This window comes from Stegostoma tigrinum, chromosome 12, assembly GCF_030684315.1.
Source record: "Stegostoma tigrinum isolate sSteTig4 chromosome 12, sSteTig4.hap1, whole genome shotgun sequence".
Taxonomy (NCBI): Eukaryota; Metazoa; Chordata; class Chondrichthyes; order Orectolobiformes; family Stegostomatidae; genus Stegostoma; species Stegostoma tigrinum.
Window position 1 is genome coordinate 43,793,082 of NC_081365.1, and position 15,578 is coordinate 43,808,659.

The 15,578-nt window shown below is 41.8% G+C and overlaps 1 protein-coding gene across 17 annotated transcripts in view; it reads left to right on the top strand.

The window, feature by feature from the left end:
* caska (calcium/calmodulin-dependent serine protein kinase a) overlaps positions 1-15,139 on the top strand; it is a 408,353-nt gene extending 393,214 nt beyond the window's left edge. For all 17 annotated transcript variants that reach the window (XM_059650307.1, XM_059650309.1, XM_059650310.1 and 14 more), the window contains 2 exons: positions 2,419-2,502; positions 13,990-15,139. In XM_059650307.1, the coding sequence (XP_059506290.1) occupies positions 2,419-2,502; positions 13,990-14,166 (261 nt within the window). In that variant the 3' untranslated portion in view covers positions 14,167-15,139. The remainder of the gene's footprint in view (positions 1-2,418; positions 2,503-13,989) is intronic.
* The last annotated feature ends 439 nt before the right edge of the window (positions 15,140-15,578 follow it).

Here is a 15,578-nt window from a genome sequence, read left to right on the forward strand (position 1 = left end):
TGTTGGCATTGTGAATTTTCTGTGGATTCCTCCGATGCCAGTATACCAAAACAGTTTGTCGTATTCCATCTGTAGTCTGACAAGTGCCTTTTATAGTTTTTTTGCAAAGCCTCTTACTTTTCTCCATTCCCTTTGAAATAAAGTCCAGCATTCTATTTATCATCCGTATTACTCACTGAACTTGGATGCTAACTTTTTGTGATTCAGGGGCAAAGACTCCAAAAAACCCTCTGCTCTGTAGCTTTCTGCAGCTTTTACTTGTCTATTTAAATAACATTTAGCTCCTCAATTCTTCTCGTCAAGATGCATTATCTCAAATTTTCCCACATTATGTTCTAAGTTTTTTTGCTCAGTCAGTTAACCTGTCTATATCCCTCTACATATTCTTTGCATCTTCCTCTCCATTTGCCTTTCTGCATATTTTTGTCATTTGCAAACTTAGCAATAGTACATTCACTTTCTTCATCTGAGTCATGTATGTATATTGTAAATAATTTTGGCCCCAGCACCAACCCTTGAAGTGCTCTACCAGTTACAGATTGCTTTCCTTAAAATCCACACCTATTTCCCCAAGCCCAACTCTCTGTCCTCAACAAGGCAGCTAAGATACAGTACCTTATACAATGCCTTCTGAATTCTAGCAAACATTGTCAGACATGATTTCCCCTTCATGAAGCCATTCTGACTCAGTTTGAACATATTATGTATTTCTGAATGCTTTGCCATTACACCCTTTATAATAGACGCTAATATTTTCCCAATAACAGATGTTAAACTAACAAACTAATTTCGGTATTGTTATCCAAATAGATGCTCTGTCATGCTGTTATATCCTTTTGCTTTGTAAGCCTCCATTTCCCCTCTACTAAGCTTCCCCCTGCCCACAGATTAGTTTAAAGCTCCATAAACAACGTAGTTATTTGATTTGCCAGAACTTTAATCCCAGCATGGTTCACGTGAAGCTCATTCTACCCCTCTACTGGTGCCAGTGCCCCGGGACAGCACGGTGGCTCAGTGGTTAGCACTGTTGTCTCACAGTACCAGGGACCCGGGTTTGATTCCAGCCTCGGGCAACCGCCTGTGTGGAGTTTGCATATTCTCCCTGTGTCTGCGTGGGTTTCCTCCAGGTGCTCCGGTTTCCTCCCACAGTCCAAAGATGTGCAGGATAGGTGGATTGCCACGAAAATTGCCCGTGGTGTTCAGGGATGTATAGATTAGGTGGGCTATAGAGGGATAGGTCTGGGTGGGGTGCTCCCAGGGTCAGTGGGGACATGTTGGGCTGTAGGAACTGCTTCCACACTATAAGGATTCTATGAACTGAAACACATTCCTCTATGCTAAACTTAGAACTAAGCATTTATCTGCTTAACTTTATTTTTCCAATGCCAGTTTCCCATGGCTCAGGTAGTAATCCAGAGATGATTACCTTGGAGATTCAGCTTTTTAAATTGGCTCGTAACAGTCCAGAATCTTTCAGCAGCATCACCTTCCAGTTCTATCAATGTCATTGGTGCCAACATGGATGAGGAGTATTGGATCCGTTCTCTCCCTCTCAAATTCTCCTCCAACTTTGTAGAGATGCCCTTAACCCTGGCATTGGGCAGGAAACACAGCATTCAGGACTCCCATTCATGGCTGCAAGAAACAGTATTTGTTCCTCTAATTATGCTATCCCCTACCACAACACAATCCTACCTCCTCCCCCACTTAAATGTCTCCCTGTACCAAGTTTCTGTGGTCATTTTGTTCATTCTTCCTACAGTCTCCATTCTCGTCTGCACGTTTTAAAGAATATTGTAAGCCCTGTGCAATTGAAGGAGCTGAGACTCCTCAGTTTTAAGCCCCAGACCTTTTCCCTGTGTCACCTCCAGTCACATCCTCCTATCTGTAGTCACAGGCATAGTTTGAGGGATGTGACTGCCCTCTAAGGCAAATAGTCCAGGTAATTCTCCCTTTCCTTGATGTGGCATTCTGTTTGCAGCTCAGGCTCCAGCTTTTCAACTTGGACCCAAAGTTCCTCAAACTACAACCACTTACTGCAGATGTGTTCAGTCTGGATCACATTGGTACCCAACAGCTTTCACATGTTCTGCCATCGGTATCATATTTGATATATCTTATAAGTTTTTATTTGACATTCCCTGTTCTTCACTCTTTACTATAATGATATTCATCTTAAATGTTATCATATTCTTTTTATTTGTTTTCCTTAAATCTCATCCCAACACATGAAACCAAGTGACAAGATTATCCCTTAACGCAGATAGCGTTCCACGTTGAATAAAGGATGCACTTCATTCTTTTGGTGGAGCGGAAGGTTTCAAGTCTCAGACATGATGTACATGAAATATACGAGATGTGAATTTAGATGTTCAACTCCAGTTTTCACTAATCCTCTTAACTCTTGACCTCTCACAGGCTCTAAAGGTTTTACGAACTGCTGAGTTTGCCCCATTTGTCGTTTTTATTGCTGCGCCAACCATTACTCCAGGCATGACTGAGGTAAGATGGCAATTCTGAAGTTTTGTCTTTGTTTGTGTTACAGATTTTGTATGTCCTGCCTTACAATTTAATCTCTTGCTGTACCAGAATTGAGCTGAAGGCTTGACTGAATATCTGATTGCCAATTTAATATTATGATAACCTGTTCCTGTTGAGATGTTTCTCTTTGATTTGGAGCCATAGCTACAACTAAATAAAGATGTCTTTTAAATTTCAACACATTTGTATCCTTCCTTAAATAAGGTGACCAATACTATGTGCAGTTTTCTGGATGCAGGCTTACCGGTGCCCTGGCTAACTGAAGTATGACCTCAGAGATAATGGGAACGGCAGATGCTGGAGAATCCAAGATAATAAAGTGTGAAGCTGGATGAACACAGCAGGCCAAGCAGCATCTCAGGAGCACAAAAGCTGACGTTTCGGGCCTAGACCCTTCGGTCTAGGCCCAAAACGTCAGCTTTTGTGCTCCTGAGATGCTGCTTGGCCTGCTGTGTTCATCCAGCTTCACACTTTATTATCTTGAAGTATGACCTCCCTACCTTTGTATTCAATTCCCCTGAAAATAAGTGATAAAATTCTATTTGCTTTCCCAATTATTTGCTCTGCCTGTGATTCATGCACAAAGACGTTAGGATCCCTCAGTATCACAATTTCTTACCATTTAAACAATAAGCTTTTTTTATTCTTCCTGCTAAAACAGACAATACATGGCTCGATCAGGCCACCAGAGAATTTGAATATTAAAATTAGAATTTTGAATTTGAAACATTGTTGGACCAAGAACCAATGTAGATCCATGAGCACAAGGATTACAGACAAATGGTGCAAATTAAGATGTTGTGGGGTTTGGATGAGTTCACAATTACAGTGGGTGCAACATGGAAGCATGGTTTGGAGACCATTGGAATTATCATGTCTAAAGGTAACTAAAGCATGGATGAGGGCTGGGTTTTGGTAGAGATGGGATTTATTACAAAGGTTTGTTTTGGAGTTAGAGGATATGTAAACAAGAGTTCAGATCAGAGTCATTTAGGATGACAATGTTGAAAACAATAGAGTTCAGCCTGAGATTACGACAAGGCAGCAAATGGGATGCATGACTGGGGAAGAGCATTTTTGCAGGGTGATGGGAGTTAGTGTTGAGTATAGTTGGATACAATTATGTGATAATCAACCTTGTGTTTTCAGACAATTTTGTTGAAGGGCAATATATAAATCAAGCAGTGGAGGGAGGGACTCTGCATAGACCTTTGGGATAGTCCAAAGATAATGGTGAGAATGCAGGAGGAGAGGACGTTATAAAGAAGCAGCCACAGGTAAGGTACAAGACCAGATTTAAGGGGAGACAGTGGCGTAGTCATGATCTTACTGGACATGTAATCCAGAGGCCCAAGCTATTGCTCTAGGAACATGCGTTCACATTCCACCACAACTTTGATAGAATTTTTTGTCAGTAAGTAACTTTTAATTAAAAGCTAGTCTAATAGCGACCATAAAATTGTTAACAATTTTCATTTCAAAAAAAAAAGACATCTGGTCACTAATGTTCTTTAGAGACAGAAATCTGTCATTGTTACCCAGTCTGGCTTATGTGACATTCCAGTTTCTGACAGTCATATAGCGTAGCAACCCACTGAGTTCAAGGGCCACTAGGGATGGGCAGTAAATGCTGACCTTGCCAGCAAAACCCACATTTGATAAAAGAATAAAGAAAAAAAAAAATCACTTCTGTCTACCTTCACCTTTTTTCCAAATTCAGAAAATTGTCCCATGCTTTTAATTCCAATTCTCGCCAACCTTCCGGGCTCACTCTGAATAAAAGTGTTGAACTGTTTCTGCTTTCTGGTCAGTGTTGTGGTATAAATCCATGCCCACCAAAAATCAAGTTGAGACTGTCCAAAATCCATTATTGAAAGTCTACAACTGCGAAAAGATTTTCACAGAATAAATGCCTAAAGATCTGCGGATGCTGTAAATCAGAAACAAAAACAGAAGTTGCTGAAAAAGCTCAGCAGATCTAGCGGCACCTCTGGAGAAAAATCAGTGTTAACGTTATATGTCCAGTGACCCTTCCTCAGAACTGATGGGAACTGGGAAAACATCGGTTTACATGCAGAAGATAGGGTGGAGGGAGTGGGTAAGATATAAACAATAGGTGGGGATAGAGCCCAAGGAGAGAGAAGAACAGTTGGACAGACAAAGGAGTTGATAACGATCTGGCTGGGAGGGTGAATAGCTGTTAATGGAGACAGTTAGTGACAAACAGCAGGCAGTGCGTAATAGCAGACTGTGTGATAACAAGGCCTGGTGTGTAGGATAGGTGGGTAGTCATGGGAGAATTCAGGCCCTCAACATTGAGCCCAGAGGGCTGCAGGGCCCCCAAGCGGAAAATGAGGTGGTGTTATTCCAGCTTGCATTGAGCTTCACTGAAACACAGATGTTGGCCAGGGAACAGGCTGGTGTGTTGAAGTGATATGTAACTGGAAGCTCTGGGTCTTTTTTTTGCGAGCAGTACACGTTCTGCAGAGCAGTCACCTAGTCACTGCTTTGTTCCCCTGATGTAGAAGAGGCTACTTGTGAGCAGCAAATGCAGCAGACTAGGTTGTGGGAAGTGCAGGTGAAGGTATGTTTGGGCCCTTGGATACTGAAGAGGGAGGAAGTAAATGGGCAGGTGTGACATCTTCAGCGTTTGCAGATGAAGGTACCGTGGGGCTGTGGAGGTACATTGTTGGGTATGAGGAAAGAGTAGACCAGGGTGTCCTGGAAGAAACAGTCCCTGCAGAAGGCGGACAAGGGAGGAGAAGGCAATATGTGTTTGGTGGTGACATCTCGCTGGAGGTGGCAGAAATATCGCATGATGATCTTCTGGATGTGGATGCTGGTGCGATCATTGGTAAGGACAAGGGGATCCCCAATTGCTGTTGTGGGGGGAGAAGAAAGGTGGTGAGAGCGGAAGTGCAGGAGGTGGGTCGGGCACGGTTGAGGGCCCAGTCAACAACAGTGCTGAGGAATACTCAGATGAGGGAGAAGGTAGACATTCCGGACTCTCCCTTGTCAAAGTCGGCCTCAGCGTTACATATGCGATGAAGATGAAGGAAATGAGAAAAAGGGATGAAGTCTTTATCGTAAGTCGGGTGCAAGGATATATAGTCCAGGTAGCTGTAGGAGTCAGTGGATTTGTAGTGGATATTAATGGCCAGTCTATCCCCAGAGAAGGAAACAGAAATGTTGAGGAAGAAAAGGGAGGGATCAGATATAGACCAAGTGAAAGTGAGGGCAGGATGGAAATTGGAAGCAAAATTGATGAAATTTTCCAATTCCTGACAAAAGAGGGAAACAGCACCAATGATATCATCGATAAAATCAGAGAAAGAGTTGTGAGCGGGGGCCGGAGTAGGACTGGAACAAGGAATATTCCATGTACCCCACTGTCCCCTCTAAGTTTTGGAAGCGAGGTATAGACTGGGTGACTGCTTCACAGAACATCTGTGTTCTGCTTGCAGAAAAAGACTCCGAGCTTCAGTTGCCAGCCATTTTAACACACCACCCTGTTCCCTGATCAGCATCTCCTCCTCTGGCTTGTCGCAGTGTTCCAGTGAAACTCGGCTCAAGCTGGAAGAATAGCGCCTCATTTTCTGCTTGGGGACCCTGCAGACCCCTATCCCACAAACCAGCTAGTTCATCAGTTTCCATTAACAGCTACTCACCCTCCTAGCCAGATTGTTATCAACTCCCTTGTCTGCCCAACTGTCCTTCTGTCTCTTTGGGCTCTACTAGCCCTATTGTTTACTCCTTACACCCTCCCTGTCTCCCTGTTTTCTGCATACTATACAATACATTCCTAGCTATCCATTAGTTCTGAGGAAAGATCACCAGACCCAAAATGTTAACTCTGATTTTTCTTATGAGATCCTGCCAGATCTGCTGAGTTTTTTCAGCAACTTGTGTTTTTGTTTAAAAGACTTCAAGATTGGATCACAGATCCCGTAACTGGATGGATAAGATCTCCAATCTCGTGTGCTGTCCAGTCCCCTAATAGCAGCACTGATTCCATAGCCAAATGTGGAGCACCATTAACATGGTTGTAGACCAGTCAATTTAAAAGAATAAAGAAGCATAAATGCAGGAGGCAGCAATGGGAGTCTATGCTGATGAGGAACGGTTATGAAAATGAAATTCTTGACAAAAGAATTTGTAGCAAAGATGCTTCACAAACTAATTGATTTGTAAGTTTCAATTTGCTTTCTCTGTATGCAAATTCTGTTTCACTTTCTCTTCCTTTTGTTTGTCTGTTATAATTGGTTTTCATTTAAACTCACGTTTTATGTTTATTTCCTTGCATCCTTTCTGATTTTAACATAGCTCCCAAGGTGGTGCAAAAAGCTACCTGTAAGTATTTGCATTCGCCAAGGTTCTGTGTATGAAACTGGTGGCATAGCTGTAGCAATGAGTGGTGCAGTAGTTTTCGCTGAGGAAAGGTTAGCTTTTTTTCCAGTCGATGTATAGTTAATATGAGCCCAAGCATTTTTTTGGTAAATGAAACTTCTCTAATCATTGTAATTACTTAATCAAAGTGTCTGCAAAATGAAGGTTAACCTATGTCACTGCTGTCATAACCAAGATGCTTACTACTTTTCTAAAAGTCAATAAATTGTTAATCTTCTATTTTCAATATTGCTGAAAAAAGAAACATATTGCTGAAACTTTTCATCTTCCACTCATCAGGAAAAACATGACAGTACCAGACTTCACAGATCGCAGTAATTTATGCAACAGGTATAAAGGGTATCAGTTGGTTGGCAAGTCAGCTTTGGCTGAGATATTGCCATGGAAACTTCTAATTAGTTTATTACGTGAAAACATTGTTTTGATGTAACAGAGTATCCATGTGCATAATGTGTACAGTACCTCATTATTTAGCATGGGAGATCAAACAGAATCCAGAAGAATCCTTCATAATGTTAGGTAGGGAAATAAATATTGTGTAGTTTGGTTAAATAAATTGACTATGTTCTGTATCATGTTGTCTCTTGAGTAATGCACAAATTTGAATTAAGTAATTTTCATTTTTCACCAATTTTAGTTGGTGCCTGCTTTGCTAGTTTCACAAAGAAGAATATGAAAATAACAACCTGAGTTTCTGCAATCTAGTTAATGTAGAAAAAAGTTTTGAGCGATTTCACAAATGCACTTTTTAAAAAGACAGAGGGGGATTTGGTCGAAGAGGAAGGATGTGAAGAAAAAGGCATTCAGCGAAATTTCCAATAAATGGAGCCTGGGCAGCTGAAGCCTAACAGTGACAGTAAGAACTGCCGATGCTAGAGTCAGAGATAACAGTGTGGAGCATCAGAGGAGCAGGAAAGCTGATGTTTCGGGTCATGACCCTTCTTCAGAAATGATCCATTTCTGAAGAAGGATCCCAACCCACATGTCAGGACCCTTCTTTAGAAATGGAGCAGTTCTGAAGAAGGGTCACGACCTGAAACATCAGCTTTCTTGCTCCTCTGATGTTGCCTATCCCGCTCTCTTCCTCCAGCTCCACGCTTATTTCTGAAGCCTAGCAGTGGTTGTTGAATGGAAGAAGGGATCTACCTGTGATTCTACCTCCTAACCCATCCTTAGCCTGCCCTGCCACCAGCACCAACATCCTGAATCTCTGCCACAGAATCCTATTTCAATAGAACATGTGCTTCAATATGCATGCACAGTGCAGTACTTACATATGTTGTCACACATACGTTCTAAATGATGATATAATGTCTGCAGTTGTGCTGTTGTGTATTTCCAGATTAACACACAAGTATAGCTGCCCGCAGTTACAGGTGTCAGCAAACACTGCCTTCATTGCGGTCTCCAGGACAATTCTGCAAAAGTATGGACATTCATTTCATGGATTTGATTAGGGTGCATCTCAAGGCTCCTCACTTGGTCTCTTAGTGATCAGTCACTTTGCACCTGCATTAGTGCTCACAGAACCTCTGCTTTGCTTTGCCCTCTCAGCCTGTAATGGCTCATAGTACTTCTGTGCTGACTTGCTGTTCAATGCAGATGTAAAACGAGGCAGCTTGTCAGCAGTCATCGGACTAAGGGGAGGAGATGTCACTTCTTGGCATCATGCTATTTCAGTCTAAAATTGCTGGACATGTTGCAGGTGTACACAGCCACTTAGTTGATGTATTTGCTTTGTGTCAAGTATAAGGGGTGTCGTCCTCAGTCAAGGTAAGGAGGAGAAGTTTTAAGGCAGCAGCTTCCTGTACAAGAACTCAAGGGTGCTGTCTGATGAAGGTCTGAGGCTTGAACACAATCAGCCTAGGGCATGCGCGGCCATGGGTACACGTTACCATAGTCCAGAGAGCAGGTCACAGGTAGTCCTGTTGTTCCTGTGCACGTAGTTGAGATTTGCGAGAAGTTAATCAGAGAGTTGCACACAGATCAGTCAGTGGTCTGATCATTCATTAACCAGAGCTGTATGTCAAAGTTTGTCAGATGCTAGGCAATGGCCATCTGGGGGCAACTCAACAGATGTCAAGGTATGTTGATCTGGAACCACTGCTGAAAGTTGGAGAAATCAATTCTCAGAAATTGTGGTAACAAACAGGAATGCAGAGGGAACAATAATTGTGATGGGAGAAAACAAGAGAGCTTGGGATGGTGCCACAGTTGGGGAGATGTAGGGTATCAATGGTCACCACTAGTCCAGACTCAATGTGGGCACGGGGAAAAGAGAGAAAGTGGAGCACGGGTAGGCATTACGAAACTGTAGGCATAGGGTTTTGCTGAACGCTGAAGAAACAAGTCCACATGATATATGGGAGCCTGTGGAGGCTTCTAACTGATGGCCTGGCTGGGGAGTACCAGCAACAAAGCAACATGGAGCTTTGCGGGGGCTGCCATTGATTGCCAGGCAGAGTCCGAGACCATGCCAAATGCAACCTGCATTCTTTCCTTATTCACATATTCATATAAATGCAGACTGCAAAAGGAAAATGGCTTTGACCACTCTTGGGGTGGACCGAGTTAGTGCTATTTTCTTTCTGAACACATTAACATTACTTGTAAGCAATGCGGCATGATGGTTCAGTAGTTGGCACTGCTGCTTCACAGCGCCAGGGACCCGGGTTCAGTTCCAGCATTGGACAGTTGTCTCTGTGGAGTTTGCACATTCTCCCACTGTCTCCAGGGGTTTCTTCCAGATCCTCCAGGTTCTTCCCAAAGTCCAATGATGTGCAGGTTGGGTGGATTAGCAATAGGAAATGCAGGGTCACACGGGTAGGGTTGGGGAATGGGAGTGGGGGTGGGGGTGGGTCTGGGTTGAATGCTGTTTGGAGAATCAGTGTGGACTTGATTGGCTGAGTGGCCTGCTCCCACACTGTAGGGCTTTGACCAAGGGGGAGAAAACAAACGTGAAGTCCGCTTAGGGGCTATTACATTAATCAGGCAGATTTGCAGTACGTATTGAAGTCATCTGTAATGCATAGCATCATATATGCATTATCAAACTATGTCAAATACAATTGTTGATTTGAGGATGGGGTAAGAAGTAAACGATAGGTGAGTTGGAGCCCAAAGAGAGAGAAGAGCAGTTAGACACACAAAGGAGTGGGTAACTATCTGGCTAGGAGCGAATAGCGATCACTGGGGACTGTTAGTGGCTAACATTGGGTGGTATGTAATAGCAGACTGTGATTACAAGGCCTGGTAATGGAGATTGGGGTAAGGACATGGGCGAGCTCAAGCACTAAAGTTACTGAACTCAAAATTGAGTCTGGAAAGCTGCAGGATCCCCAGGCATAGACCTTCACTAAACACTGCAGCAAGCTTGAGACAGAGATTAGGGTAGAAACTGCTGGAAAAGCTCAGCAGGTCTGGCAGCATCTGTGGAGAGAAATCAGGGTTAACATTTCAGGTTGAGTGATCCTCCCTCAGAGCTGATGGTAGCTAGGAAAGCATTGGCCAGCACTCCCCTCTCAGGCCTTTTCCCTAGCCACCATCAGTTCTGAGGAAGTGTCACTCAGCCCTGAAATGTTAACTGTGATTTCTCTCAAAAAATGCAACAAATGTATAGAGAAATAGAAAAGGAACAGATCTGCCAGCAAGACCAAGGCCAGGAGAACATCCAGCAGATGCTAATAGTCTCCATGTGAAAAAATCACAGCTGAAGATCCCTGCAAGATGTGCAGGAATGCCAGAATTTATCAATGCCATTTTCTCCATATGAGCAAGGTGCGTGGTTGTTGCAGTTTGCGGATGTCCTAAACCGCTCGCTCAGCTCTGCCTGCTAATGGATTAGGAACAGTGACATGAAAGAGTGGGTGGCCATCCCATCACATCTGCACTAAGTTTTTTGCAGCTGGCTGTTTCCAAAGAGCCACTGGAGACCTTGGTGGGATCTCTCAATCCTCAACCCACAAATGTATCAAGGCTATTACCGATGCTGTTTGGCCAGATCACACCATTTCATTTCATTTCCCAGTGATTAATTCAGTGCTATCATCTGGCCTGTAGCCTTTGGCAACATAATTGGCTCCCTCCAGGTGCTGGGCAAGATAAAGTGTCGACATCATGTCATAACACAGCTGACTTCCTCAATTGAAAGGATTCCATTTCATCGGTGTATGATCATTCGTACCATATTTTAGCACCCTCTGCCAAGTACCATGAGAGCTACTATGATGCCGATATCTTTAAGAACTCTCGTGTTCTTGCTTAATTTCAAGGCTGGATGCTTTACAAGGATGGTTACTGAAAGACAAGGGCTGCCCTCTGTCACCAAGGCTGATGATTCTGTTAATCAGCTTCCTGACTGAAGTGAAGTGTACTTGCAATGCAGCTGATTCCTCAACCAGGGACATGATGAACTAGTCCTGCTGAAAATGATGTTCAAGTGCATGGTTTCAATTCATATTAGCTGGGTGCAGTGATCACTCATTGACTATAAATTCAATGGTACAAAGTTGGCTGTTCACTTTGGCAAATGATTGCTGAATAAAAGCAAATGTTTTGAATTGTTTGAAGGCTTTCCATCATGCAATGGTCCCATTTTGAACAATGAGAAGGTGCTAGGCTACACTGGGCACGGGGGAAAGAATAGCATTGACTGAGACAGTGTTGTAAAATGGGAAGAGGCTAAGAATGGGCACGTTGTGTGGCTTGGTTCTTAAGCAGCAATAGATAATATGTTTTGTATGTATATCGAAGTATCAGATATGACACCTATGTGCTCTGAAAAATATTGGTTAATGATTGCACTGCCAGTATGTGCACAGTGAAGGAAACTGGATTGCCGGTGCTTAACTAGATGCATAGATGACATTGACGCCAAGGATCCTGGCTTATTCAAGCAATGGCAAGTACTCCTGCCTGTAGCAAGTTTTAGAGTACCATCAACAGGGTGCCTTAGTGTCATGGTGCATAGATAATGAGGAACATTTAAGAAGATATCGTAAGAAAGTACACTAGGCCTTACAAACAGTAGCCCTCCATGGATCTTGCCAAAATTGACAATTAGCTCATTTGTGATAAGATTCAGTCCTCTGTGTCATGGAGGGTGATTCAATCACAGATTTCTAAAGGGAATTACCTGAAGAATTGAAAAAAAAACAGTAGGACAATAGAGAAAGGCTGACATTGGAATGAAAGTTTAAAAATTCCATGGTAAACTCCTTCTTGGTATAAATTAGACAAATAAAGTTAGAAGTTCAACATAACAGTTCCTCCTTAAGTGCTTAGCCATGCTGAGCTCTCAATGCCCACAAGTGTTCAATGTCCTCCCCACTGGGCTTGCTGACTCGAATTCCCCCACATGCTGTCACTGTCTCCCATGCTGACTCGGTTTCCTATGTCTTGGGCTCACTGTCTTGCTCTCCCGGGCTCTGTACCAATGTCAACTCTCTCCGTCGCCACCACTGGGAAGAAACCTTGCCTCAGCCTGAACATCTCGAAGCCACCAATCTTGCCACAGAAAGTAAGTCGATGAAAGTAAAGAAAATTAAAGAAAAAAGGTAAAAGTGGATGGAGCAGATGACATCCAGACAGGAACCCTTGCACTGCACTGCTACTCTGCCACCATCTCATCAATAGCCTGCACTGATGCTGAAAGCTAGCACAGATGCAAAGGATTGAATGGCCTCAGGTATTACAATCGTTCTATGATTGTTAGCTTGGTTTATTCCTAAATCTTAGAACAAATAGGCTGCTATATCCACATATTTCCATATATGTCTTGTTTTCTATGTTGCTCTGGCAAGCTCCTTCCCATAGAAATGAGGTCCAAGCTTCTGAATTTAGGTGGAAAATATTATTCTAAACCAGATATTTGATCTGGACCAGCCAGGATTTTATTGCCTTTTCAGATTTATTTTTCTGTGCGCAACTATACACACGTTCTGCTTTCTGGAATACATTGTATTTGATTAATCATCTGTTGGCCAAATTGGTTCTACATAGTCATTCTCAAGAAAATTGCCCAAAGTTGCAAGCTTGGTAAGTACCTGATTTGCAATAAGCTCTCACTGATCAGGTGGATTAGCAGAGATAGTGTTCCTACCTCTGAGCCAGCTTGGGTTCAAGTCCCATGTAACATTTCTAAACAACTTGATGAAAAGTACCAGAAACAACTACTACAGAACACCAGTGTTTGCACTGTCCCAGAACCTGACTGCTCTGGGTTCAAGTCCCAATTCACAGCTTAGCTCAGGAAGAACCCAGCCACTGGTACAGGTAATCCAGTTCATATTGGAGCCAGTCTTCAGCCTTGTTAAATGAGGTAGATTAGCAATAGGAAGGGCAAGAGGTCTGTTTGTAAAAGCACCCATCAAATCCAACAAATACAGTGGATATGAAGGGTTGGTCAATCAGCATCACGGCAATTTCCTATAATACAGAGGGGGAAAGCTGAAAAAGCAGATGACTATAACACTTCAGTTGCATATTGTCTCGGTTCAGTCAGGGTATGCATATTGATTAAAATTGTGGGAAGCAAGGTATTCTGATTTTTTTTCAATTCAGGACATTAAGGGGAATGTATCATTCTAGATATTTTTAATCAACCTGTTTACACCTGGGCAGGTGGGACTTGAACCCAGACTTTCTGATCCAGCAATGCAGCAATACCCTGCACCATAAGAGCCCTGATGTACAATTCTGTGTATAACAAGCATATACTCAACGTTATTCCTTCAATTTACCAACTGATTTAAATCCAACCAAAAATGGTGCAAAGGATCAACATACATTTTATAATTTGCTAACCAACTTTGAGCGACTACATAAAAATATAGTGAAACTCTGATACATTGCTCTGACAAAGTAACATTGCTGTTGTAAGAAAGCACGTATGTTTATCCTTGGCTGTGACTGGTTCAGCTATACTTACCATATGCAAATCTGTTTAATGCATCACCCTGTATAGGAAGATTCGACTTGACTCTAAGGTAAATGGGCTTTTCTTATATATTAATTATTATTCAATATCTTTCTGTTCCCTAGGATGAATCTCTTCAGCGTTTGCAGAAGGAATCAGAAATTTTACAGAAAACATATGCACACTACTTCGATCTAACCATAATCAACAATGAAATAGATGAAACCATCAGGCATCTGGAAGAAGCCATTGAACTTGTGTGTACTACACCACAGTGGGTCCCTGTATCCTGGGTATATTAAGGACTAGATGGAAAAATCATGAACTTTATCATTCCCTAGCACCACCCTGACATTAGACTTTGTAAATGACCTCGCATCAAGTCTTACCCCTTATAGACAGTCTAGGATTAGTGTACCCTAATTTTTTTTGACTATTGTCATGTCCTACTAGATGGATGGAAAGATAAAAGTTACCAAACTCTTACAGTGACAGTGTCCCTTTTTAAAGCTGTGTGAGCCTTGCAATTGTTATCAAAAATTCAGATCTACATATGCTTTCTGATCTGTATGGATCCAGTAATTCCAAATGGCCCTGGAAACTTATGCAAACTCTGTTATCTCCAATTTTTTTTCAAGTAAATTTTAAATGCTACTAACCAGTCCAATTTATTTTGAAAATAGTTTTAAAATAGTAAGAACTTACCATTAGTGCTGGCTAATTGAAGCTTAATTTCATTATGGTGATAAAACAAGTGCAGAATATAAACCTTTTAGTTTAGTCCCCACATGAAGATCAAAAAAACATGAGCACAAGCATTAATTGATATTTTTGAGTCTGCAGTGTTACAGTGGTCAGAGTGTGAAGTAAATTTAGATTTGATTTTTTTCTTACATAAACCAATCAGGGCTATTAAAGGGATACCGTCATTTACAATTTAAAGATGTACAAACATTTTAGGATTTGAATCAGGATTTACTGCATGTGGACAGTTACAAGCATTCATGCTGTTGGTGTATCTGTGTTGGAAACTGTATTCTACAGCAACGTACATTCCATTTGTTGGAAAATTACCCAAGGGAATTATTGTTCAAAAAAACTGTAAACCTATGCACATCCCTTGCATTGTGGGCAAGTTTATAAACGACTGATTTTTAAATCATGTAGTGAAATGTGTTTGTACTTTGTTGCAATTTACGTTGTTCTAAGGGGAAGAATTAAGAGTTTCACCATTTCAAATGTGTGTTGTCTTTGAATATAAATATTTTAATTACGTTCCGTCTGGAAAAAATTGTTTAATTTTTATCATTGAAGTATATGTATTAAAAATGCACAAATTTTACTAAAATAGTGTGCAAAAGAGAAATAGTTTGTGGTCAGGAGTAAGCAGTTTAGCTCACATCACAACTTCATTCAAACTGGCTTCAATGCTTCTGAAGATAGCAACAAACACAGCAACTGCAATTGGGCATTTTTTAAAAATATACTTCCTTTTATATGGTCTTTTTTTAATCATTTTTATATTAATCCCTAAATGTCTTTCTACAAGCTTATATTGAACATAACTAAACCCAACCATGTAAAATTGAAAAGTTGCAAATATTGACCTTCAACACAGCCGTCTGAGACAATATTGTGTTTCAATTACAGGACTGTAAGTTCTATACTCATGTAACTGGTCCATGGTATGACCACTATGGTGCTGGCTGTTGGG